At 40.0% G+C, this 25,204-nt stretch overlaps 1 protein-coding gene across 1 annotated transcript in view; it reads right to left on the reverse strand.

Annotated features, from left to right (window-relative positions):
* PIEZO2 (piezo type mechanosensitive ion channel component 2) overlaps positions 1-25,204 on the reverse strand; it is a 188,222-nt gene that overhangs the window by 34,777 nt on the left and 128,241 nt on the right. Inside the window, exons 29-34 of the mRNA XM_008063492.1 lie at positions 23,685-23,796; positions 17,843-17,899; positions 13,330-13,496; positions 12,225-12,391; positions 2,364-2,768; positions 1,731-1,989 (exon numbers count right to left, since the gene is read on the reverse strand). Coding sequence (XP_008061683.1) covers positions 1,731-1,989; positions 2,364-2,768; positions 12,225-12,391; positions 13,330-13,496; positions 17,843-17,899; positions 23,685-23,796 — 1,167 coding nt within the window. The remainder of the gene's footprint in view (positions 1-1,730; positions 1,990-2,363; positions 2,769-12,224; positions 12,392-13,329; positions 13,497-17,842; positions 17,900-23,684; positions 23,797-25,204) is intronic.

Below are 25,204 nucleotides of genomic sequence, written 5' to 3' on the forward strand. Positions count from 1 at the left end.
TTAGAAATACCTGTATATAAGAAACAGTGATATAAAAATTAAGAAAAAATACCCATTTCATAGTTTTGATGGTAGTAATGCCCACAGTTATGTGGACTAATAGCATCATTTTCATAGGCTATGAACTTCATAACAAGAGCAATATCTTACTTTTCCAAGTTCAGTGCCAGATTAGCAAGGCCAATCAGGTTCCTCATGCCAACACTTAGAGGCCTGGTCGTTTCCCCCATTTTTAAGGCATTGGTTTTTACACTGTTTTAACTGATATTTATATAATTACTCAACTATTAAAATATGGTGATTAGGAGAAAATTGAACAGAAACATATTTATATCTCTGTATTCTATGGATATCTTTGGCTTATTTAGGAGCGTGCCATGTGGTTTGGATGTACACAGTTTTCACTCTTGTCCAGCGTATCTGTTTGCTATATTAGTCTACGAACCACTGAAAACAGAAACAACTTTTTTTAAATACTTCTCTTTGTCTTAGTTAGCATAGTTCTTGGTGTTTGGCTCATAGTACAAATTGTAAAGTGAGTTCACACCAACTGAATTTCCCACTTACTGCACTCCTCAGTGTGACAGAAAAAAATGAAAAACCCCAACTTAACTCAACCAGGAACATTTTATCTTTAAGGTGAAAACTACACAAATGGTTCTGTCCCCTTGTCCACATTCTTGGTCTCCCCTCTTATAAACTCATACACAGAGGGCTTATAGACTGGTACCCCTTCCAAAGCATGGAGCCAATTATGTCCTGAAGGGATGTAATGAAAATATAATTTAGAAACGATGATTTTGGACAGGCTAATTAAGGTAATAGACATCTATTTGGCTTTTCAAGCTTTTTTATTATAGAAATCAGATACTATCTATACTTTAAGCTGAGTACTTTTGAGATGATTTATTTTATAACTGTTTTGCTTTTCCTGTTGAATTACTTATAAACCTACAAAAATTCCAGGCTCCAACCGAGTATTGTCATTCAAGAAGCAATCACAGTGCTGTCGGAAGTGGAAAACTTTTCCATACAAGCCGGGGAAGCAAATCAGCCTCACAGACCTAAGAACACAAAGCACCTGGTAGCCCATGGCACCAAGAACATTGAGTTCTTTTCGTGAATTTTCATGGGGATTTGTGGTCTGTGTTTAATAGGGGAGGATGGCAAAGCAGGTCCATATGTCTGGGTAGACTGTCCCCTGTCCCCTGTGATGAAAACAGGCTGGTCTTTTCTGTCATTCAGATTTTAAATGGGTGCTTGGATAATTCTGTGCTAGGACACGTGGAAATTGACCTTTAGGTTTAAAAATGGAAAATATACATGCTGCATCAAAGCACTCTACTGAACTTTCAACTCAGTGGCCATTCACTGAATATCCTACGGAGCCAGGCACTACACTTGGCTCTGTGTAAGACTGTTGCTATCTTAGGGGTTAATACCGTAGGTCAGGCAACCAGACTCCAGACTGCTAGCTGGGCAACTTTGGGCCAAGTATTTAATCTCACTGGAGCTGTTTCCTTATCCGTTAAACAGGAATGATGCCAGCATCTACCTGCGTGAGGTATGAAGCATTTGTATACCTAAGAATGTCCACGGAACGGAGTGTTCCATCTGAAACTGTCCTGGCTCAGGCAGGCCCATCTAGAGATGGCACAGGGGCACACGGCACACTTCTCCATGCACAGCTGCCTGAAGCCATCGGCATGGAGGCCACGTCCAAGGCCTACCTCAGTGTAGACGATGGCCATCATCCAGAACCGGCGGCTTGGCCTGGGGACCGACAGCATGGCCCAGAGGAAGATGAGGATGGGCAGCAGGAGAGTGATCACGGAGGCAGACACCATGTGGTTGAGGATGATTACAAAGTAGCACACCATTTCCGAGCGGGCCACCAGAGTGTTGTACATGGCGTAGAACAGCAGCAAGAACCGGGGCTGCCCCACATAGAATTTCTCTGACTCTTCAAGTTCATCGTCATGAAACATCCTGTAAAGATAAACAACATGACAGCATATTTGTCTTTAACTACTCCAGAAGACTAATTTCCATTAGTGTGTTTCTTTCAGATGCCGTGTCCCCCCGCTTTCTACATCCGCATATTTCTTTGGGAAACAAGCTAGCATCAGACTTGATCACAGAAAAATGTCAACACGAGGATCTACTGTCAGGTCTTACTGGTTCTACAATCTGGCCTGGAAGGACTGGAGCTTTGGGACCGTCAGTTCAAGAGGTCCCATTTGGCCTCACTAGCTAGGTGAACCTTCTTTTTGATCTATGGATTTTCCTCCCTAGGCGAAGAGAGTGCACATGTAAGTGGTGGCTTGGGGACACGGTGGCTGGTCTGCTTACTGGACTCTTACTTGTTCAGCAGCAGCTCGCTGGCAGTCAGCTCGTGGGTCAGGGGAGGCAGGATGCTGGACTCCAGCTTGTCAGTGCGACTGTCGTCCGGACTGACCACCATGCGGTTCTTGCCCGCGGAGTCATCCTGTGAGCTGAAGGACAGATGCTCAAAGCTGACGGCCTTGCTGTAGGAGGGTGGGGCCTCCACATCTGCATCCAGCGTGGAGAACTGTGTCAGATCCTCCTCAGGGGTAAGGCCAGCCTCCTCTGTGCCCGATGCATCGTACTCGGCCTCATACTCCTCCTCGGCCTCTCCAGGCTCTGCTACCAGGTCCCCTGCCTCCTCCTCCTGCTCGGCCTCCACCTCCTCGATAGTCTCAGTGGTCCCCTGGCGTGAGTACAGCATGGTACACTGTGTGGGCTCACTGGGAAGAAAGGGCGGCACGGGGCCTATATCAGCATCCACTCCCATTCTCAAGACCTCATCAGAACCCCCAAGTGACAATGTGAGAAATCGGGTTACCCCCACCCCCCTCTTCTGCATCTCATCTGCTTTATTCCTTCGGGATATTCATTCCTGATTTTCAGAAGCTGAAAGCAGCAGCCTCTCCAATGCAAATATTGACGGTGCCTGCACACACACGACTGAGAACTGAAGCCAGACACGTGGCTGTGGAGCACCACATGTGTCAAGAGTGAAGAGTGTCAAGATCACAGCCATGCAGCCCAGAGTTTATTTCCAAGTCAGCACACAGCACAGCATACCTACCAGCCCCTAAAGAAGGGAAGGGAAGAAGCCCTGCAGGGTTTGTTCTGGAGGTTTTGACCAAGATGTGTTCTCTTGATCCTACACAACGGACCCGGCCAGATACATAAGGGGGTGACAGGAATGATTAAGTATTGGTCAAACAACTGCGACTTAAAACTTCCCCTTTGGGCTGGGCACATTGACTCAATGTGTAATCTTAGTACTTTGGGAGGCTGAGGTGGGAGGATGGCTTGAGTTTGAGACCAGCCTGGGCAACACAGACAGGCCTTATTTCTACAAAAAGTATTTTTAAAAAAGCAGGACATGGTAGTGAATGTTTGTAGTCCCAGTTACTCCCAGCAACTCTAGCAGCTGAGGCAGGAGCATTACTTGCATCCAGGAGTTTGAGGCTGCAGTGAGCTGTGATCATGCCAGTACATTCCAGCCTGGGTGGCAGAGTAAGACCCTGTCTCTAAAATTTGCCCTTCAACGTGTGTTTCTTCTGTTTATCCATTTGTTGCCTTTTTCTTTTTGGTGTGTGTCACATCTGACTGAAGGTCCACTGTCACTCTAGCTCCCATCCCCAGCATGAGCCCTCTTGGGCCCTTTCCCCTTCTAACCACTTGCTCCACCCAGGGTGTACTCCTGTTCTGTCTGCTCCCAACAACTTCACTTATTTTCTTACACTGGTCCCTCTTCTGATTTTTTTTCCCTAGAAGCTTCTGTGCTCTTATCATCACTCCCTACTTTTGGCATCCTGTTCTCTTCTCTTCTATTCCTTAGTCTTGTTACTTTTCCTGTTGGGTCTGTGCAGAAAAGGTTGGGCACCCAAACAGAGTAGTCACACCAGTGAAATCCATGGCATGCCTTGTCTACCCCAGGCATATCCAGCCACCAAACAGGAGAGGGGAGAAAATGACGCAGAGATTTGAAATCTGATGGATGTAGGAGTCTAATTTGCTGGACTCTAAAGTGTGTACTGTTATCTGATGGCATATATGAGCACCTGGATTCCATCAATACTGAGATTCTCAAGCATAGATTGTACCCATTTTTCTTGCCATGGAGACCAGGGTAGACATGCCAATGACTGACTGAATGAATGAGCCTTCTTAGAGCCCTTCATCCTGTAACTGAAGAGCCAGATTTGCCTGAGCCCTTGGTGTCCCCTCAGTTGTTTAATATCCCCAGGGCTTTGTTCCTGAGTGCACATGTCACAGAGAAGTCTCTTGGAATGCCAGGCTCAATGGATTTTGCTAAGACTTACCTCAGGTAGATTCGGCTTCCTAGGAAGGTCACGCATCGACCCATCACCCAGAGAATTTTTCGATCACTGGAACCAACCCCTCACCAGTCTAACTTTCAATATTATTGTCATCAATCATAAGCATACTCTCTAACTTTCAGTATGACTGTCATTAATCATAAACGCACTCTCTAAGGGTCCCCTGTGGCTCCAGGGGGACCCAACAAAATATACTGGAAAAGCATGCACGTGCCACCAGAAGGTATTCAAATGGCCAAGGCATTCTTAACAATGCCAGGAACAAACCAGGCTGTGGTGGCACTGTGTTAAGATACACAGCAACCATCAAAAAAAAAGAAAAGAAAAGACAAAGAAACAAACAAAAAAACCACCCCTCTGATTTTCCATAATGAGCCATCAAATGAAAATCATTTTGGATTGGGCCATTTTTTGCCAAGATAAGCAGGAGGTGCCTGATGAGTTCTGTGTGCCCACCGACTATTCTAAGACAATTCAAACACAACAAAGAGTTTTTAGATTGTATGCAAACAATTTCATTTCTAAATGATTACTGTTTTATGATAGGATTTAATGAAATAACTTAGGTAAAAGTAGTTTTTTCCCCCAAATCGCCCAAAAGTTATGAGACTACACAGGTGATGATTCTACTGCATAATAATATTCCTAAAAAAAAAATGATAAAATATATTCTGACTTTTATATTAGTTACGTATATAACATGTGAACAGATTTACTCTGTATTAACTGAAAATGATGACATATGGCAGGTTTTTTGTTTAGTACATGTATCTTTTGATGAAATCATAAGAAAAAGTTTCCCACCTTTCCTGACAGATTAGGGTAGAGTTTGTCCCACACAGACTCTACATTATGGAGGAAATATGATTATGTCTTTGAAAATGGAAAGCATGAAATACTTAAAACATGGAGGACAACTTTTATAAGGGTCTTTAAGAAATTCCTAACAGACAAAAACCAAGGAGCAGTCAGTTTAATACAGTGCTATCATGGGAACAATTACATCTCAGAAAGGGTGGTGGTTATGCTTTTGTTAGTCATGCAGATTCTCAAAATAAAAAATGAAATGAAAACATACGTCACAAGAACTTATATGTGCAATGACACGAAGGGGGAAAGGTGATAAAATTAGAGAACAAAGCATGCACAAGTTAAGCACCTTGATGCTAAACTGCCACTGTCAGCTGATGAGGAGGACATATCCATGCTGAACATTTTACGGAGCCTAGGCCGAGCGCGCTCACTCGTTTTAGGAACAGTGTCTGGTCCATCTAAATCATCAAGGGTAGACTGCCTTGAGAACAGCATGGTTGCTTCAGTGTAGCAGCTAGCAGCGCAAACAGTTACAGAAACACAGTGTTAAAACACCAAGTGGTACATCAGGTTACACGCAGATCAATTGACCAACACATTGCCATGCAGCAAACCACACACGACACCAACACCACCAACAAGGAAGACCACCACAGTGGAGCTCCAGGACAGGGAAGGGCCTGTTTGGCAGGACGGTGAAACATAAGAGTACTGGATTTAAACACAAACACAAAAACAAAAACATATTGGCTAGCGATAAATTATGAAATGGCACTCTCTGGGTGGGACTAGGGCATAAAACTATGACAAGTCCCAATATTTCTCTCACAAAGCAGAATTTATATAATTATAACTTTGTAATAAGTTGTAACAGAAATAAGTGAATTTTCGTATGAAAGAAAATATGCTTTATTTGGAGGTCGCAATCCTGAGTTTATTGAGAGCATTTATTAACCAAATTGCTTAAGCAGAAATAACTGCTCATGTAAAATTCATACACCAGAGTTCAATCTCTTTTTTTATTTTTTATTTTTAACACAGTCTCCAAAACGAGAGAGGAAAACTCAGGAATGACAACAAACTGAATTTTGCACCCCATTTTCTGAGTGATATTCAGTTAAGCCAAACGAGATGCCTTGCGTGTAGTAGAGATGCTGGTTTGATATGCAACTTGATATAAACCAACATCAGAAATAAAATAAAATGCTGTAAAGAAAACAACAAAGGAACTCTAGCAACGGCAGGCTCATTTTGTCTGTTAACTTTTCACTTTGCCTAATTTTTCTTCTGGATCATGTTTTAAATCTTGGTGGATGTGATGAGAAGAGAACCTATTGCCGACAATCCTCATCTCCTGGTACCCAAGAGAATAATGGCTGGGGAGGAAAGATGGCGGACCCAGGACTGAGATGCAGCTGGATAAGGATGTTAACTAAGGAGGTATGATATAGGCATAATTCCAGTTCTGGCATGTGGCTCACCTCCAGAGAGGGACAGACAACTCAAAGAGCCTTTGCAGTACGTAACTGGAGTATCTATCTTCCAATCTGAGTGCTAAAATCCTGGCTGGCCCAGGTGAACAGGCCCTTAAAGAAACAGGATGGCTGATTTCCAGGATGACCATGCCAGGCTGAGCACCCTCATTAAGTGAGCTCACTATGAGAGTACAGGGTGCCTGGTCTGCACAGCCATATGCTGTCCACTGAGGATCCTGAGGCAGAAATGGAAGCCATTCAGGATGAAATGACCTTTGGGGGCCTGGATGGGAGGGAATTTGCGTCATTCACTCTTGGAACCAGTTCAAGGGCTTTTCAGGTCCCATGTGCTAGAGCACAACCCCATGACCTCTCTGCTGGAGCCATACTGCTATGCAAGTCACAGCTATGTGGCCATGGCAGGGACAGGAAGTGAGGGAGGTTTGCATATGGACAATCACACGATCTCTCTGATAAAGACACAGAGACGTTTTGTTTGTTTGTTTTTCACCTTTTTTTTTTTTTTAAAGGTTGTCCTTTAGATGTCACCAGATCCTGGACCAAATGAGGAGATGAGGATATGATAAACTAGAAACGCACTGGACAAGCACAGCGAAATTGGGCTTCAGTCCCCGTGCTGACATTCCCAGGCTGTTGGTTTTTAGATGGATCAGTTCTCCCCTCTGGGGACCCAGATTTATGTTTCTAAGATAAGAGAATGTTGAACTTCTATTTTTCCTTTTATATTTGTAGAGACGCAATTCCGTAACTTTTTAGGAGTCTACAGGCAGAAAGGTGCCGTGCTGTCTCCTTCAGCTCTGCTCAGGTGTGTTCCATGGGAACGGAGGGTCCTGTATCCCACTAGTTCTCGGGTGGAGTTTTACTGTTACGTCAGTCAACCTTCAAGACCTCTACAATCCCACACAAATGGGTTCTCTGTAGGTTGACCAATTTGTCATCCAATCCAGGACAATGTTAAAGTGAAAGGGAAGGGAAGGCAATTAGTAATAACAGGCCCAGGAAGCAGGCCTCACTGGAAGGCTGCCATTCCCTGGCTGATGGGCCCCACACTACGAGCCACAGCTGGGGCACACATCCTCTGATGGGACATTTTTCAAATGATAATCACCCCCTTCCTGTCTGGGAATGCCCCTCAGAATGTAGCTAATTATTTTGCAGCAATGTAAGCTAATTTATTTCCTAGAGAGGTAGATGTTCTGATTTTGTAAAGCAACCATTGAAAAATAAGTTTGCCATTTTACATCTGGTTTTGAAAGAAATTGTGACTATTCCCATAGGTCAAAGAGGACACAAATTCATTTGTTGAGTTCCCACCCAGACTCTCTCTACTGTATGCCCAAAGTTAAAAATCCATGACATGACTGCCAGAGCAGGAGCTGGACAGGGTGTTGGCCATGCTGGGCAAGGGTGTCCTCACTGGGGAGTGGTGACCCTGTGGCTGCCAAACCCATCCTAATGCCATAAGCTTCCACAGCAGAATCTCTTCTAGGTAAGGTTAATGCCTTTCCAGCAACCACCATGGGTTTCCTGAAGACTCTAGGACAGACAAGTTATTGTCAGGAGATTTGAAAGTTTCTTAAGTGGATAAACTGGAAATGTGGCCCAGCCTTGAGGATAAGGGCTGGCAATGTTAATTCATTTGCTGTCAACAAGATGGGCCATATTGTGTCTCCCCTTTCTTTAGGTTAAAGAACAAAATAAAAATACATTAAAACAAAATTTTAAAGGTGCTGGTTTTCTACTAGTAACTGAATTTATTGATTGAACATTTTATAATTTACAACATACAATGACAGTCTGTTGAAAAACAATCAATGAATTTAAATATCTCTTACCTCACAGATTTTGATCATGGATATGGCTTTATAATTGTAATCTTAGATCCCACTTACAGGTGTTATTTGATTTTAATTTAACTAGGCTTTTTTATTTTTCTTTTTTTCTCTTTAATTGTGATTTATAATATTTAACTTCCTAATATTTAACATAAAATGTTATCAATTGTTATGCAGTTAAGAGTAAGGAATATAGGAATCATATACGCTTATTTTATAATGTTTACTTTCCATTTGCTTTCAAATATTGTCTTTGATTCTACTGATTCATGTTTTGGTTTGAGAGCAGATATTCTCCAACCAGGCTCATGCATAATATTCAGGAGACTTGTAAATCCCTTGAGATTTTATTTAAAAATAGTATTTATGTGCATTTTTCTCATGGAAGAATATATGGTTTCATAAAACTTCAAAAGAGTTCTTTAACATGTTACCAATCATGTTAATGTCAGCACAACTCAGTGGAGAAAGGCAATTCCATCCATTACCCTTCTCAATGTCAAGCTTAGAAATGCAGGCAATAAAAAAAAACCCTCTGTATTATGAAATGAGGCAAAAAGGGAGGTTAAAAAAGACATTAGAAAAATATTACAAATCACATGATATGGCAGCATCTTTTCTTGAAGAAAGACACAAAGGTGCAATACTCAAACTATATACTATGTACATATACAATTGTAAGACTCAAAAGTTCATTATTCAAACTATATACTATGCACGTATACAATTGTATTCTTCACTATGTGGGAGGGCATAATTCCAGTTGAACGTGAGCGTGACTCTCAGATAAGTTCACCAGAGTTATCTGAAGCTTTTTCTTTTGAAATTGAGAAAAAAAGGAAAACATAATTTAGATCAGATCCAGTCCATATTCAATATATGCACAGCAGTGCAGTCCACAGCTGAGGGCACAGGAGGATGCATACATGTTATGCGAAAATAAATGGATGAATAAGTGAAACATAGCTTGGAAAATGTATGTGTAGAGAATCTCAGCATTTCTTTCACCCTTCCATTTCCTTATTCTTCTGAAAACGGGTTGTTTGGTCATGAATAGTTCCTAAAGCAGGTGGACTTGGACACTTTTAAATTCCCCAGTTCACATTCATTCACCCTGTATCTAGGAGGCAGCATGAGTGAGCATCACGAGTGTTCAGTATATCCGGGTAAATCTTGCCTCTCCCTTCACCCCTGCCTAGCCACACATACCTGTGCACTTTTGCACACCTACCTAGGAAGTGCCTATACATTATTAAGGGAAGAGCTACCGTGTGATAAGCTGGAATACTAACAGCTTAGGTAGAAGGGAGGCAAAGATGGTTTTTAAGTTTTATCATTAAGATGAATTAAAGAGAAAACAAGTCAGTTTAAATACGTTGATCCACAGATATGGAGAGAACTGTTGCGACAAGAACACATTTAGGAAGGCTGGCTGCTTTCAAATAGGACAGCTATTATGGTCTTCAAAATATAAAAATCAAATACAAAATAGATAATGGCTTTTTGTCTTAATGGTGTTTGTCAAAGGAGAAGATGGCCAGCTCCCTTTCAAAATGTTGATTGTGGGAAGACCTACAACGAGGGTCTGTTAACAGTCACCAATTGAAAGTTATATTCTCACAGTTTCTCTTTGTAAATGCTGATATTACTAATGGTTTCAGAAATATCAGAAGTGATTGAGAGACATGCATATGCTTGGGTAGGAGACTGAAAAAGAAAGTGTTATTACCAATACACATTTTTCTAACAATATTTTATTCTAAGAATTAAAAACATATTAAATGGAATCTCAATCAGGGAACTAATGTTTGACCTTGAAATCATGAAGGTTTCTGCCCTAAATACTTATTCTTCTCAAAAAAATAAAAACAAATAAAACAAAGCTGAATTATCTGTGCCTTTGGAATTTATAAATAAGCAAAAATCATTCACAAAAGTAAAGGAAAAATAAATCTATGATCTCTCAAAGAACTTTAAAATAATCAACAATTATTTTGAGTGGACAGGAAGGGATATACCCATGTATAGTTTTATCTTCACAAATGTTACACTGAAATTAACATATGCAGGAATATATAATTAAAAGATGAAAATGAGGCTTTAGCATGCATAATATTTTTAAACTTTCTATTAAATATATGTATGTTTACTGTATATAACAAATATCTTTGCATATCAATAAATATGGATCTGCATCCATAATAATCAGTGAGTAGCAAGACAACAGGCACAATTAGAGAAGCTCAAATGCAGAGACTCAGCAGCAGTTAAAATAACACTTCAGGTAAAACAATTTTTACCCATCTCTTCCTCCTCAAGTTGCAATTTCAGTTTTCAGTTGTCTATTTTGCAAGTGGCGTCAATAAAATGGCCTCAGTTCTCGCCCCTATTTCATCCAGAAATATATTCAATATTTGTGAAGGATACTCTGGGCTATTCGTGCCTTGCTCAGTCTATGAAGCGTGACTCTAAAGATATTTGGAAGCTTCTACACCAGTAGTCAGATGATGGCCAGTCTCTACTGTCCTCCTGAGGCAAGCATTTTAGGAGGCTATGGCCTTATCTCAGAGATTCTTCCTGGGCTCAAACCATTTAGGTGACTGCTCAAAGGTGTGTCTCTCCCAGAATTGAGCCCAGGGCTTGACACAGATGAGGTGCTTTTCAACATGTTTGATGAAAAAAACAAATATGTGGATATTCTTAGTGATACAACTCTTTAGCTATGAAAATGGCTGCAAGGTGTAATTCATTCAGTATAGCTCATCCCTCTGGGCAATATGATTTTTCCTAAGACAGGGGCTTATGCTTTAAATCAGAAGCTAGTTCTGTACAACTGACAGCAGCTATCTAGGATACTGTGTTGCAAAGAATTCCAAGGCTTTTCTGGGATAGGAGTAAGCTGGCCTGCGGTGCAGGAAGAGGCAATGACAGAGAGTGTACCACAGGCTGAGGGCTTGTGTTCTGAGTTGAACTATATGATTTTGGATTCTGGGTTTCCTTTTAAATACTGCCTAGTTGTGCGACTTTGAGTATGTGTCCTAACTTCTCTGTAACGGAATACTGTCTTTGTGAAATAGGGATGCTAAGAGTATGTATCTTGTAGAGTCTTGAAGGATAAAATGATGAAACCCACATACAGTGCTTAGCTCTGGCTCATGGCAGATGCTTGATGCGTGGCCCCAAGACCGCTGTGTCACCTGCCAATCCTGCTGTGACAGTGCAGATGATCACAAAACCTAAAGAAGATGGAAGCTGACAGAACCTAAGTTTCATTGTAAGACTTAAAGTAACAGTTCTGAAAGGAAAAGATAGCAACAGAATGTAGAAGAGCCTAGTATAGGAGATACTTTGTGGACCGGTTATTTGGAAAGGCACTAAAGTTGCAACTCTTGGCACAAACTAGTCATTTTTAGATTGGGAGGGATCATTCTTACTTGCCTCCGGCTGGGACATCTCTCTATTGGCGTGAGGATCGTACGGTCTACCTGGGTGTCTATTATCGATATCTGTTTTTGTCTGGTTCCATCCAGGCGAGAACAGTATTCCTTGTACTGTATGGTGCAGATGGAGAGAGCCGGAAGAGGGTGGGGATTCATGCAAGGTTTTGATTGGCTTTTACCTCACACATCCATTTCTCATATTTGACCGTGTCCACCTCATTTACCTTTGTCAAAAGCAAACCCAATGTTGAGAAAGTGAAATACCTGGAGATACTGTCATGTGAATCTAAGCTATCCATCCTGTGGGCTGTCTGTGGCCCCAAAGCTGCTCCTGGATGCTCGTCGATGGTGTCCAGGCCCGACTCCCTTGAAAGGTTCATGATGTGGTTCTGGTAGTACATGTGGATGCTCTCCCGTGTCGGAACGTTTCCCTGAGGAGAGGAGACAGGGCCACAGCTCTTAGGGGTGCTGACTGTGCAGCCACCCAGCATTTTTCAATCCAGACAACTCTGTGCCCACGCTTGCTTGGAGCAAGAATTAAAACCAAGGGAGGCAAGCTGGGGACTGAAGACAATTCATTTAATACATGGTTCCCACCAGGTCATCCTGAAAGAGAAATCCCTCCTTATATGTGGATAATGTTGCTCCATCATAGCAACTTTGCCACAAATGAACTATTATTTCTAAACAAAATCTTTAAACCATATATGAATATATTTTGTTGCTCTGTGTATGTACTAATTTTTCTTATGAGAGAAGTTTCAAACCTCCCAGACTAAAACTATAACTCCCTGGGTTGCACATCAAATTCAGGGGCTGATCACACCACACTTGTTTAACCTGCCTGGGAGGATCTAGAAAAGTGGCAGAATAATATGCTTCCATCTCGCCAGTTTTGTTTCATTGTACTGACAACCTCAGCCAGCATCACGGACCACGAAGAAACAAGAAGGAAACACACAGGAGGAAAAATCCTGGGATTCTTTTTCTAGGGATATAATACATATGAACAAACAAAAAACCTCGGTGGAAAAACAACAACAACAAAACTATAATCCCTTATAGGACAGGGTTATATACCTGAAAACTCTGGTGAGGGGAGAGGATAGGCTGAATAAACTAGTCATTATCCCAGGACTCTCTCTCTCTCTTTCTTTCTCTGTGTTTGTGTGTGTATGTGTGGAGTTGGATTATTTTAACTTTTAATTCAGAGCATGGCATAGTTTAAACATATAGAAAAGAAAGGGTTATGCAACAACTGCCTGGACAGAAAATATTTTGTCTTGTCCTACTGGGAGTTTTAGATACTGACTTTTAAAGTCTTTGTAATGTGGGAAGAAGCAAAATAGAATGATATGTACAGTGTTACCTTCTTAATTTCTCTGGTCAGCATGCATCTTTCAATTCTCAGAACCGTAGATATATCAATATGCTCCCTTGAAATGGAGTTGAGCCAAGTAGTGAAACTGTCCACGGTTGCCAGAAACAGGACCCAGGTAAATTTCAAAATATTAAATATCCTCTTGATGATATTATCTAGGAGGAAGAAAAGTACACGATTTCAAAGGAACAACATACTCCTCGTTTTTGCAGTCATGTAGCACAGTGGTGTTTTACCAAAGCCAGGCTGCCCCGTGTACCTAATGGGGTGTGGAGCGTCTGCTGCCCAGCAGGGCACAGCAGAGGACTGCCCAGTAAGAAGCTCTCTGTGGGGCTTTGCACACTAGCAGTGGCAAATCAAACCAGGAAATAATTTGTAAGCTTTGGCCGAGACGTCAATCAGAAGAGTCCACATACAGCTGACCCCGGAACAATGTGGATTTGAACTGTACAGGCCCCCTTATACATGGACTTTTTCAATAAAGGTTACACCAAGTGCGCCTTCCTCAACAGTCTCCCCCCACCCTGCACCTCTTCCCCTGAGATGCAAGGCCAGACCCTCCCCTTCTTTTCCCCCCTCAGTCTACACTGCATAAAGACAATGAGAATAAAGACTTTCATGATGATCTACTTCCACCTCATGGATGGTAAATATGTTCTCTTGCGTACAGTTTTCTTGATAACATTGTCTTTTCGCTAGCTTACTTTATTTTAAGAGTATAGTACATGATAGAAAATCTGTGTGAACTGACTGTTTATGTTATTGATAAGGTTTCTGGTCAACAGTAGGCTGTTAGTAAAGTTTTTGGGGAGTCAAAATTTATGTGAATTGTTGATGGCATGGGAGGGATAGGTGCCTATAACCACCGAGTTGTTCAAGGGTCAGTCGTAATATGTTTGACTAAAAGTAGAGATTGTATTCAAAGATATGTATGTCTGTTAATGAGTCAGTGATAGAAACAGTCTGTCTCTAGCCAACTGGATCCTTTAATGGATTTCTATCAGTTTCCTCTTTTCTTGAGTAAGCGTTGTTGGAAGCAACTCTCTTAGTTCAGTCATACATTGAAGCTGTCCATTTGCATTTCAGTTAAATCACCTTAAAGCTATTTTTGTAAAGAGCCCAAATACACAGACTGTGGGACTGTAAATCACTAAATTGTCTTCATCACATTTATTCTACTGAGCTGTGCTCACAACATTCTACACATGGGATCTTCCCAGACAACACAAGCCCTAAGATTCCTGATGTACTTGGGTTCTCTCCCTTTATTGTGGCTTGAGGATCCTGGGGAAAACGTGGTGTGGCACTGAGCCCACATCCCCACAGCATACATAATGCGGACACATTGCAGCACACACATCTCCCCAGCACCCTCAGAGATTCAGACATGGCCAATGGTCACTGACAAAGAGTAGAGAGTGTTCCACAGTGTTCCAATATTTTTGAAATATTATTTAGCCTTGAAAAGAAAAAAAAAAGGAAAGTCTGTCATTGTAACAGGGATGAACACAGAAGACATTATGGCAAATGAAATAAACAAGGCACAGAAAGATAAATACTGCATGACCTTACTTATATGTGAAATTTAAAACAAACTCATAGAAGCAGAGAGTTGAGTGGTGGCTACCAGGGGCCGGGGCAGGAAGAAATGGTGAAACAGGTCAGGAGTCAAAACTGGCCTCTGTGTGGGATGAGCAAGCCTAGAGACCTACTATGTGCAGCTTGACTGCTGCTAATATTATCGTATGGGACACCGGGGATTTGCAGAGAGTAGACTTTACATGCTTTTACCACACATGTGAGAAGGTGCCTGGAAGGCGATGGATAGGTCAACTTACTTGACTATAGTAATCACTTCACTATGTATATCAAAACAGCACGTTACACAGCTCAAACATATGCAATAAAAAGAAAACAAATAAAAGAGGGACAATATCACAGTAACTGTCTTACATATTTGTGTAAGCCAGTGGTTTTTCAACTGGTGTATCAGGAACCCTTGAAGACATGCCAAGTGAATTTTTCCATCCTTTAAAAAATTTAGTCACATCAACTATTTAAAACATTGACTTGAATAAAGTGAGTACTTGGTGAACATAATAATGAATTAAGAATTGCTTTGCTGTTTATTAAAAAAAACTAAAACCCATTAATGCCAACAACAAAAACAACTTATATTCTCCATTCGTTCCCCACCTCAAGAAAGGGAAAAAATGGTTCAAGTGTCTGTTTGTTAGCCAAGGATGATTTTTGTATTTTTAAGGGTTGAAATAAAATCAAAATAAGAGTATTGCATGACATATGAAAATTATGAAATTCAAATTTCAGTGCCCATTGGTAAAGTGTTACTGGAAACCCAGCCATGCCCATTCACAGACAGTTCATTCCTTGTCTGTGGCCTTCATGCCCAACTGCAGAATTGAGTGTTGTCCCAAAGAGAGTCTGGTTTGCAAAGCCAAAACTGTCGGCTGTCAGACCCTGTGCAGAAAGTTTATTGAGCCCTGCACAAGATCACAATGGCTTATGCCAGGGAATTTTGTCTTTTTCTATAGTCTGTGTTAATTATTTTAAACAATAAGAGTTGAGTTATAGTTTTGTTCTGCACTAGCTTGAATAGAACTCTAGCTGATTTGAAGACATAACAGGGAAGCTTGAGCCCTGGAGGGTAGAAGGAATACTTGGGGTTACACTGATCAATAGATTTTGGCAGTTCCTTATATTTTTAACAATTCATTTTTTCTCATGTTCATAATGATTCTCTTAGGGTTGATGAAGGTGAATATTATTTCTTTCTTTCTTTCTTTTTTTTTTTTTTGAGTTGGAGTCTCACTCCGTCGCCCCAGCTGGAGGGTAGTGGCTTGCTCACGGCCACCCCAGCGTCAATTTGCTGGGCTCCGGCGATCCTCCCGCCTCAGCCTTCCAAGTAGCTGGAACTACAGGCACGTACTACCACACCCAGCTAATTTTTTTATTTGTAGAAAGGAGGTCTCACCGAGTTGCCCGGGCTGGTCTCGAACCCGCAGGCTCAGGCAATCCACTCGCCTCAGCCTCCCAAAGTGCAGGGATGACAGGCTGAGCCACTGAACCCGGCCATGAATATTATTTCATAGTTTTGCTATGGTGGACCTGATGGTACAGCTAAGATTGCTGCCCAGAAGACATGAGTCAGATGCACTTTACTAACTCAGGTGATCGCAGGCCAATGTGGAAAAATCAGGATCTGAATTTTGATATTATTTATGTAGCCACGGGGCAGTAGAGCATCGTAGTTAGGAGCACTAACTTTGAATTCAGCTTCCAATGCCTCCTCTTTGTGTTCTAGATCTGGAAAAATTAATCTCTCTGCCTCAGTTTCCTTATCTGTCGAATGGGGTTTGAGGGGTTTAAACAAGTGAATGTGCCTAAAGCTCTCAGAAAAGTGTCTGGAAAACAAGATGTGCTGTCTGAAGTGTTGGTTATCATTATTATCATTTTGGGTAGAGACAGAGGTCTCGTGGTGTTGACCAGGTTGGTCTCAAATGGGCCCCAGGTGATCCTCCCACCTTGGCCTCCCAACGTGCTGGGACTATGGGAGTGAGCCACTGCATCTGGCTACTGCTATTGTTTTGCAAAGCTTTACAGCAATATTAACACCCAGCTCCACATATATGCGGGTCTAGTTACCTAGAAATGGATGTCTGGGTTTGAGTACTGGTACTGCAGAAAGCATTAGACAGTCTTCAGCAAGTCTCCTTTCCTGCCAGCAGAGGGCAGCCTTCGAAGCATATGCAGGGAGAGGCAAAGAGCCTGACAACTTGCCGGCTGAGAAATCATGTGTACAGATAAGCAGATGGAAAAAATGCCATGTCTAGAGATTCAGAGACCACTGAACTCATTTCACTCGGAGTCTTTGTTTTGCCTTTTTTTTTTCTTCCTGCATGGAGAAACCTTCCTCCAAATCACATGAGAAGCCCAAATGGCCTCATCACTGGGCCAGGATTCGGAGACAAGGGTTCTATCCCTGGCTCTGTCATTCACTTAGGAACTATGGAGTCCTGAAAAAGACACAGACTGTGACTTGGTTTCCCCTCCTAAAACGAGTACTTTGGCCCCAAGCTTCTAGAGTACCTTGCATTCCCACTTCTACTTTTCTTCCCTCTAATTCCTTCTCTCTGTGTTCTTTAAAATCAATCGCCAGTATTTTTCATGCCTCTATTCTGATGGCTTCCACAGGATATTCAAAATTTGCTCCCTAAAACCCCCTTTCATAGGTGTTTGCATAAAGAAATTTACAACTCGATGCTAATCCCACATTTCATCCAACTGCTTGTAAAGCCAGTTCTGCTCTTAGGAGTCACCTTGTAATTTCATTAGAGATGAGATTTCAAGGGACACTGGTTATTGATGCCACAGTCCAGAAACAGTGTTTGGTTTACTATTTTTCATGCAGCCTTCCATTATATACCGTCTGGGCAAGTGTCATTTTCAAGTTCCCACAGCTCCCATTTGTCTATTTTGTTACCTGGTCCATCAGATTTCTTTTTGATTGGTTCTTCCTCTCGCTCCCATTCCACGAGACCTGCCAAATGTGTTCAATAAAGACGAGTTAAGTTCCATTTAGGGTAAATTAAATGCCAACACCACTCTTTTAGATTAACAGGAATTTCATAATCAAAGTTAGGACATTCTGCCTATTCTGAGAGTTCCCGGGCAAACGCAGAAATAATTCCCAACTTTTAGATTCTCATGACTCTACTCCAGGATGAAAACCACATGATATGGGGCAGCTGAAAACATGGGAGTTCGGAATGGCTTTTGTATTTTTAGTGGTTAAAAAAAATCTAAAGGAGAGTAATATTTTTTTGCATGTGGAAATTATACAAAATGCAAATGTTAGTGGAAAGGAACCATGCTCATCTGTGTGTTGTCTGTGATTGCTCTCGTCTTTCATGACACATCGTGGATGACAGAGCTTAAAATATTTACTGTCCGTCCCTTTACAGAAAAGTTTCTTCTATCGTGAAATGATTTCATAGGATTTAACTTTATTTTTTATCCTCTTACTCAAGGCTAAAATGGTCAGATTTAAATTTGAATTAAAGATAAACAAGGATTTTTTGTAGTATAAGTATGTTACATGAAATATGACCAAATTATACTTAAGCTAAACATTATTTATTGTAACCTAAAAAAATTCAACATCAACTGGACTTCTTGTATTGTATATGGCAACTCTATCTAAGACCATTTGTGATCTGATCCCAGTTAATCTTTACAAATTTGTTCTCTGTTTTCCTCTTTCCTACTACTGTTTCACATCTTGTCTTTACCAGATAAGCTGATCTACAATTTATTTTTCATACCTGGCCTGCTTCCTTCTGTCAGAATGTCAGGCTCTTTGCAAAAATCTAATTTTTTCAGGAAGTATTATCTGACAAGCTTGGCTACAAGAAATCCTTTGTCCTCCTCTTCCCCCTCTATTTTATCTATCCTTATTTTTTCAAATGGAACTTCACAGTTTCTATGTCATCGGGATTTTTTTTCTATACTATTTTATCTATCCTTATTTTTAAAATGGAACTTTGCAGTTTCTTTGTCATTGGGATTTTCTTTCTTTTTAAAAAATTATATATATTTTTTTATTTTAAAGTTGTAGGGTACAGTTAAGGTTTAGGTATGCAAATATTCATTGTGCAGGTACCCTTATTGATGAGGTGTGCCCTCCCCTTCCCCAGACAGATACAGACTGCCGTTAATCCCACATCCTTGCCTCTCCCTGCACCCCTCTTCATAGTTTCCTGCCACTGTCAATCCAATTTTTTTTTCTACACTTGTCTTTGCTACTGGTTAAGATAGGATGTCCTGGTAGGAATTCCAGACCCACTACTCACTGAATGACTTTGTGACCTTGGGCAAGTTGCTTTACTCTCTGGGAACTTATTTCCTCATGAGTACAGCAGGGTTAATAAAATGCCTCTGGGATGTTGTAAGATCAGATCAGATGAGCTACTACAGTATACATACAGCACTATGACAGCACCTGGCACTTCAGAAGGACAGAATCTATGTGCTTTATCCGTTTGAAAAGAACTTGGAAGAAATGATGCCTCGTGTAAGAAGGTGCTGAATAAATATTTATTAAAAGAATATCGGCCAGGCTCGGTGGCTCAGTCTGTCATTCAAGCACTTTGGGAGGCTGAGGCTAGTGGATTGCCTGAGCCTGCCAGTTCGAGACCTGCTCGGACAACTTGGTGAGACCTCGTCTCTACAATAAGTCAAAAATTAGCCGGGCGTGGCAGCGCATGCCTATAGTTCCAGCAACTTGGAAGGTTGAGGTGGGAGGATTAATGGAGCCCAGTGGGTTGACACTGGGGTGGCCATGAGCAGAATGCCACTGCACTCCAGCCTGGGTGACAGAGTGAGACTCCAATTCAAAAAAAAGAAAGAAAGAAAGAAAAAAGAATATCTTTAAAGTATTGCTGTCTTTGATTTGTAGGTGCATCTACACATGAAACTAATCTTCATCACATAGAGTCATGAGCTATTTTTAAGATGACTAAAGAACAAATTCTTATAACTGGACAAAAAATTTTGGAAGAACAAATGTCTGAGAATATCAAATTTGGAAAGAAAAAAAGTAGCGAGGTGAGTTTGTCTCACTAAACATTAAAACTAACTCTGGCTACTAAACTCAACAGTATATGTCATTGGTCCAGAGCTTGACAACACGAGAGTAGAGCAGAAAAGAGACTGAAAAAATTCAACAAAGAATAAACGGGAGCATAATATTGACAAAAGAAGCATTAAAATCCAATAGAGAAATGAAGACATTTAATAAATAAGGATAACATAATTGAGCCGGGCTTGGTGGCTCAGCCTGTAATCCCGCGCCTTTGGGAGGCTGAGGTGAGTGGATTGCCTGAGCCCGCGGGTTTGAGACCCGCCTGGGCGGCGAGACTTCATCTCTACAATAAACCAAAAAATCGGCCGGGCGTGGTAGCGCATGCCTGTAATTCTGGCTACTTGGAAGGCTGAGGTCGAAGGATCGCTGGAGCCCAGCAGGCGAGGCTGCGGTGGCCGGGAGCGGCCACTGCACTCCAGTCTGGGCGACAGAGTGAGACTCCAACTCAAAAAAAAAATAAAAAAATAAAAAGATAACATAATTGTTTGAAGTCAACAAATCAGATCTCTAACTTGTAGAATAATAAAAAATTCAAGATGTAAATAAAATTAGTAGGAATTATAGGAAAGCATTTGCCTAATATTTGGGAGGAGAAACTTTCTTAAGCAAGATGGAATCCTAGAAACTACAAGGAGAAATTTAGACTTATTGGACATCAGAAAAAAACTAATAACTGAATAGATCACAAACAGCATAAACTAAATCAAAATATAAGCATTAATTTGGAAAAAATATTTGTGACACATGAAAAAATGTTAATAAGCCTAACATATAAATAGTCTAAATTGGTAAAAAAAAAAAAAAATGAACAAACAACCCATAGAATTATGTAGAAAATGAGAAAAAGTGTTTCAATCTTAGACTTGGAAGTAGAAATTACCAATAAAATGTGAACTAAACAATGCTCAGTTTTATTTTATTTATTGATTTATTTTTTTGAGTTGGAGTCTCACTCTGTTGCCCAGGCTGGAGTGTAGTGCCACTCACGGCCACCCCAGCGTCGACCTGCTGGGTTTCAACAATCCTCCCGCCTCAGCCTTCCAGGTAGCTGGAACTACAAGCGTGCACTACCACACACAGCTAATTTTTGATTTATTGTAGAGAAGAGGTCTTGCCGAGTTGCCCAGACTGTTCTTGAACCCATGTGCTCAGGCAATCCACTCTCCCTGGCCTCCCAAAGTGCCAGGATTACAGCCTGAGTCACCGGGCCCAGTCACTCAGTTTTATTAATTAGGAATCAACTACATTCAAATGAAAATAAAAGTCATTTGTCATCCCTCAGAAAGACAAACGATAAAAAGAACAGTAACATCTTGTGGTATGAGGCTAAAGGAAAATGGGCAGTCCTATGCCTAACACAGAGAAGTATAAATGACTAAAACGTTTTGGAAAATGTCTACTAAAATAAAAAGAGGCACACCCTTCAACTCAGTAATCCCACTTTTAAGGAACTATTCTATGGAAAGTGCATATTCCTCATAACTTTTGCTAGACATTTAAATACACACACACGTATGACTGCATACAAATGTGTGTGCAAGGATATCTATATAGCATTGCTCACTGTGGCAAAAATCTGGAAGCAACCTTTACATCCATTAAGGATGGAATAGTTGAATAAATTATGCATAATTCTACTACAGACTATTTTGCAGCTATTAAAAAAGAATGATATGGTTTTATAAATACTTAATTGAAGAGATGTTCATGATATATTGTTAATGAAAATACAAGAGTAATATGTAGAGTGTGAACTTATTTAGAAAAAAATAAAGCAAACAACCTGTAAACATGTGAGAAAAGGAATGAATGTGTTAAGATTTGTTCGCTACTTAGAGGCTGACTTTTGATGGGATAGATTGGGACAGAGTTTGGCTTGTTCTAGCGGTGGTTGAGTGTCAATTTTGTCTTTTGAAAGCAATAAAATAAAACAAATGTAAAGTTATTAGGAGGTATCTGGGGGAGATCAAAAAGAAGAGAGAATTTGGAGTTCCATTAGAAATTACATTTGCCTTTTTTTTTAATGCCTTTTAAACTTCACAAGCAATATATAGATACATTTCCTTTGTAAAGGCCAAAAATATAACAGATGGTCCTAAAGTTCCCTATAGTAACACCACTTAATCTCCACTTTCTCAAGAAGAAACCACTGTTATTAATAAGTTACGTTTTCTTCCTGACCTTTCTCTTGCATTTGTACACTATTATATATACACTCATTAAAAATGCAAACTTTTGCAATGTGTTGTGCTTCACTTAACAATGTGTCAGGAATTGTTCTCCATGTCAGTTCAAAGTTATCCGTCTCATTTTTTTAAAATTAAAAAATATAGTTTATTTAAAAGTAGATTAGAGAGAGAGAGAGAGAGAGAGAGAGAGAGAGAGAGGATTCGCCTCCCCAAGGCACAGGAGGAAGCCAAATACAGGAAGCAGGGCGACAGTCATAGCTCAAAGAGCACGGTGGCCACACCAGAATCTAGTAAGGCAATGGCCCCATTTCATTTTTAAACTATCAAACAATATTCCATAATACTGTGGTAACAATTTATTCGACTCTTCTTTATATGGACATTTAGGATATTTCCAAATTTTTGTTATTAACAGATACTGCCTGATGGATATTCTTAGACATGTGTGTTCATGTACATGTGCTGAGTATTGCTTCAGGCTAAGTCACACATCTAGAAGTGGGATTGTTCTATAGTATGACACGTAGCATTTAAACTTTCAGTAGAAATTGACAACTCTCCAAAGTGGATATACCACTTTACTACACCATTCATGGTAGGTGCAAGTATTTATCTTCCCACCAGCTTCTGAACAGCGAATATTATCAAATGTTTAGGTTCTTGCCAATCCAATAGGTCAAATAACAGTATGTAAACATATTTAGTTTGTGTTTCTTGTATTACTATTGAGGCTGAGCATCTTTGGGTCATTTGTGGTTTCTGGTCTATGAATTGTTTTTCATATCTTTTCAATAATTGGGTTGAATTTCTCTCTTATTGATTTTTAGGACTTCCAGAATACTAATCTTTAGTCTAATATATATTATAAAAATATTATTCCTGAAAATACCACTTGCACTTCAAACTGGCTTTTTGTTGTTGTAGTTTGCAATAATTTCCCCCTTAGATATGTGTTTATATCATGTGTTTTCAAATATATTGGTATAATGTTGAGTATAGTGTTGCAAGTCATACTGCATTACTTTGTTTCTGAATATTGTTTAAGCATGCTTTCCTTTTTATTCATGATTAAATTGTCAGAGGTTCATCTTTCTTACTGGCTTTTTCAAGAACAGTTTTTAACTTAATGATTAGGTCTTATATTTCTTTTTTATTATACTTAATATTTGCTTAAAAGTAATCTTTTTCTTTCACTTTCTATGGGTTTAGTTTGCAACTCTTCTTTTCCAATATATATGGAAATATATATATAATATATATAAGATATATGTTTTTTCATATATGTATATATATATATTCCCATATATAAGTGTGTGTGTGTGTGTGTGTGTATACATAAATTCATGTTTTAATTTATTCCAAGTGTCAGATATGAACAATTAAGGACAAATTAAAACTCTTTGTTCTCTTTAGAACTTTTATCACTAGAAAGCTTCTCCCCCATATTAGGACCACAGGCACCAGCCACACCCATGTCATCCCCCGACACTCACCCTCCCCAGATCCTTTTCGTCTTCCTTTCTGTTCTCTTGTAGACCTTTTTTTCTCTTTACGTCTCTGTCGGAGTGCTGTTTTAGGGTCAGTAATCCAGGCTTGATAAACAAACTGAAGTGAGAAATTTCAATTATTTTTTGGCCTCTTAATAATTTGAAATGAAAAGAAAAGAACCTACACCAGGCTTTCTGACTTTCGGAAGTGTTTTTTTTTTTTTTTCCTCTCCCAATACAAACTAAATATACCTCTGCTATTTTCATTTTCATGAGACAAAATTCTAAAAATAGCTGTGTAGGAATATATTTTATTTGGTATCACAGATATCATGAAATAAACTTTGGATATATCATACAAACCATTGTCCCAAGTCCCCAGATACCACCACCATTTTTGATACTTGGTTACTGATTCCTTTGCGCTGTACACAATGGGAGCAAGCTGGAAACCTCACTGAATATCATTCTTACTTTCTCCCATCACCAAAAACATAGAGTCAAAAGCAAAACAACATCTCTAATAGTCTTATTTACTTTGGGAAAACAGTTTTATGCATTCGAGGCTTTGTCTTGTGAATAACAGCTATTACCAGCAACTTGAGAAAGGGATTTGCAGATTGATTAGTATTTTGAAAGAAAAATAATGTGGTATTCAGGTTAAAAAGTTATTTCAGAATAGTATGGAAGGAGGATTGTGGTGCTTTTGGTTGTCTTTTTACTGTTTTCATTCAAGAGCTGAAAATAGTTGCATTAATGTATTCCAACTGTTCGCCAGGAAAGAGTAAACATCTCCCAAACATCTCCCAAATCATGCAAAAAGAACAGAAAGAACACTTTGATGTATAAAGTCAGCCATCTAGAGTCATGAAGCCAAGCAGGCATGCACTTCATGCACTACAAACACACTTGGGTCTCAGGGAAGCTGGGTTTTCCATTATGATGACAAAGTTAAATACATGTGTTCCGGGAGCTCTTATAAACCCAGATCTTTTTCATTTTATTCTATATTATTTTCAGATTTCTGAAATCTTTGGAAAAACACAGTATAAGTAAACCAGTGGCATTGAGATGCCAGTAGAAAATAAAGAGGAATTCAACTTTTCCATATATGGAAACGTAAGGGTCATAGGTTACTAAGAAAAAACATTTCTGTTTTTTTTTCCCCTCACTGGTAGAAATCTGAATCTTATAGGCAATTAGCACAAAGACAGTGTATGTATTATTTCTGAATAACAGATCCAGGAGGAAAAATATTCTATTTTATTCCAAAACATGTTTTAAACAATGTGAGGATGAATTGGACTTAAAAGAAGGACTGGATATAAAGAAATTTAAAGTTAATATTTATTACATGTGTTAAATTGGAAATCTATCTATCAATAATATCTCTGGAGCATAGTACATTAGCAAGCAAACTTGTTTCAGCACAATATTGGCTGTTTTAAAAGAATCTGAACTACTAAATGTAAGAAATTTTCAGAAGCCAGGCTCAGTGGCTCAGCCTGTAATCCCAGTGCTTTGGG

Source organism: Carlito syrichta, unplaced genomic scaffold (assembly GCF_000164805.1).
Source record: "Carlito syrichta isolate Samal-C Ts95f unplaced genomic scaffold, Tarsius_syrichta-2.0.1 Scaffold306873, whole genome shotgun sequence".
Classification (NCBI taxonomy): Eukaryota; Metazoa; Chordata; class Mammalia; order Primates; family Tarsiidae; genus Carlito; species Carlito syrichta.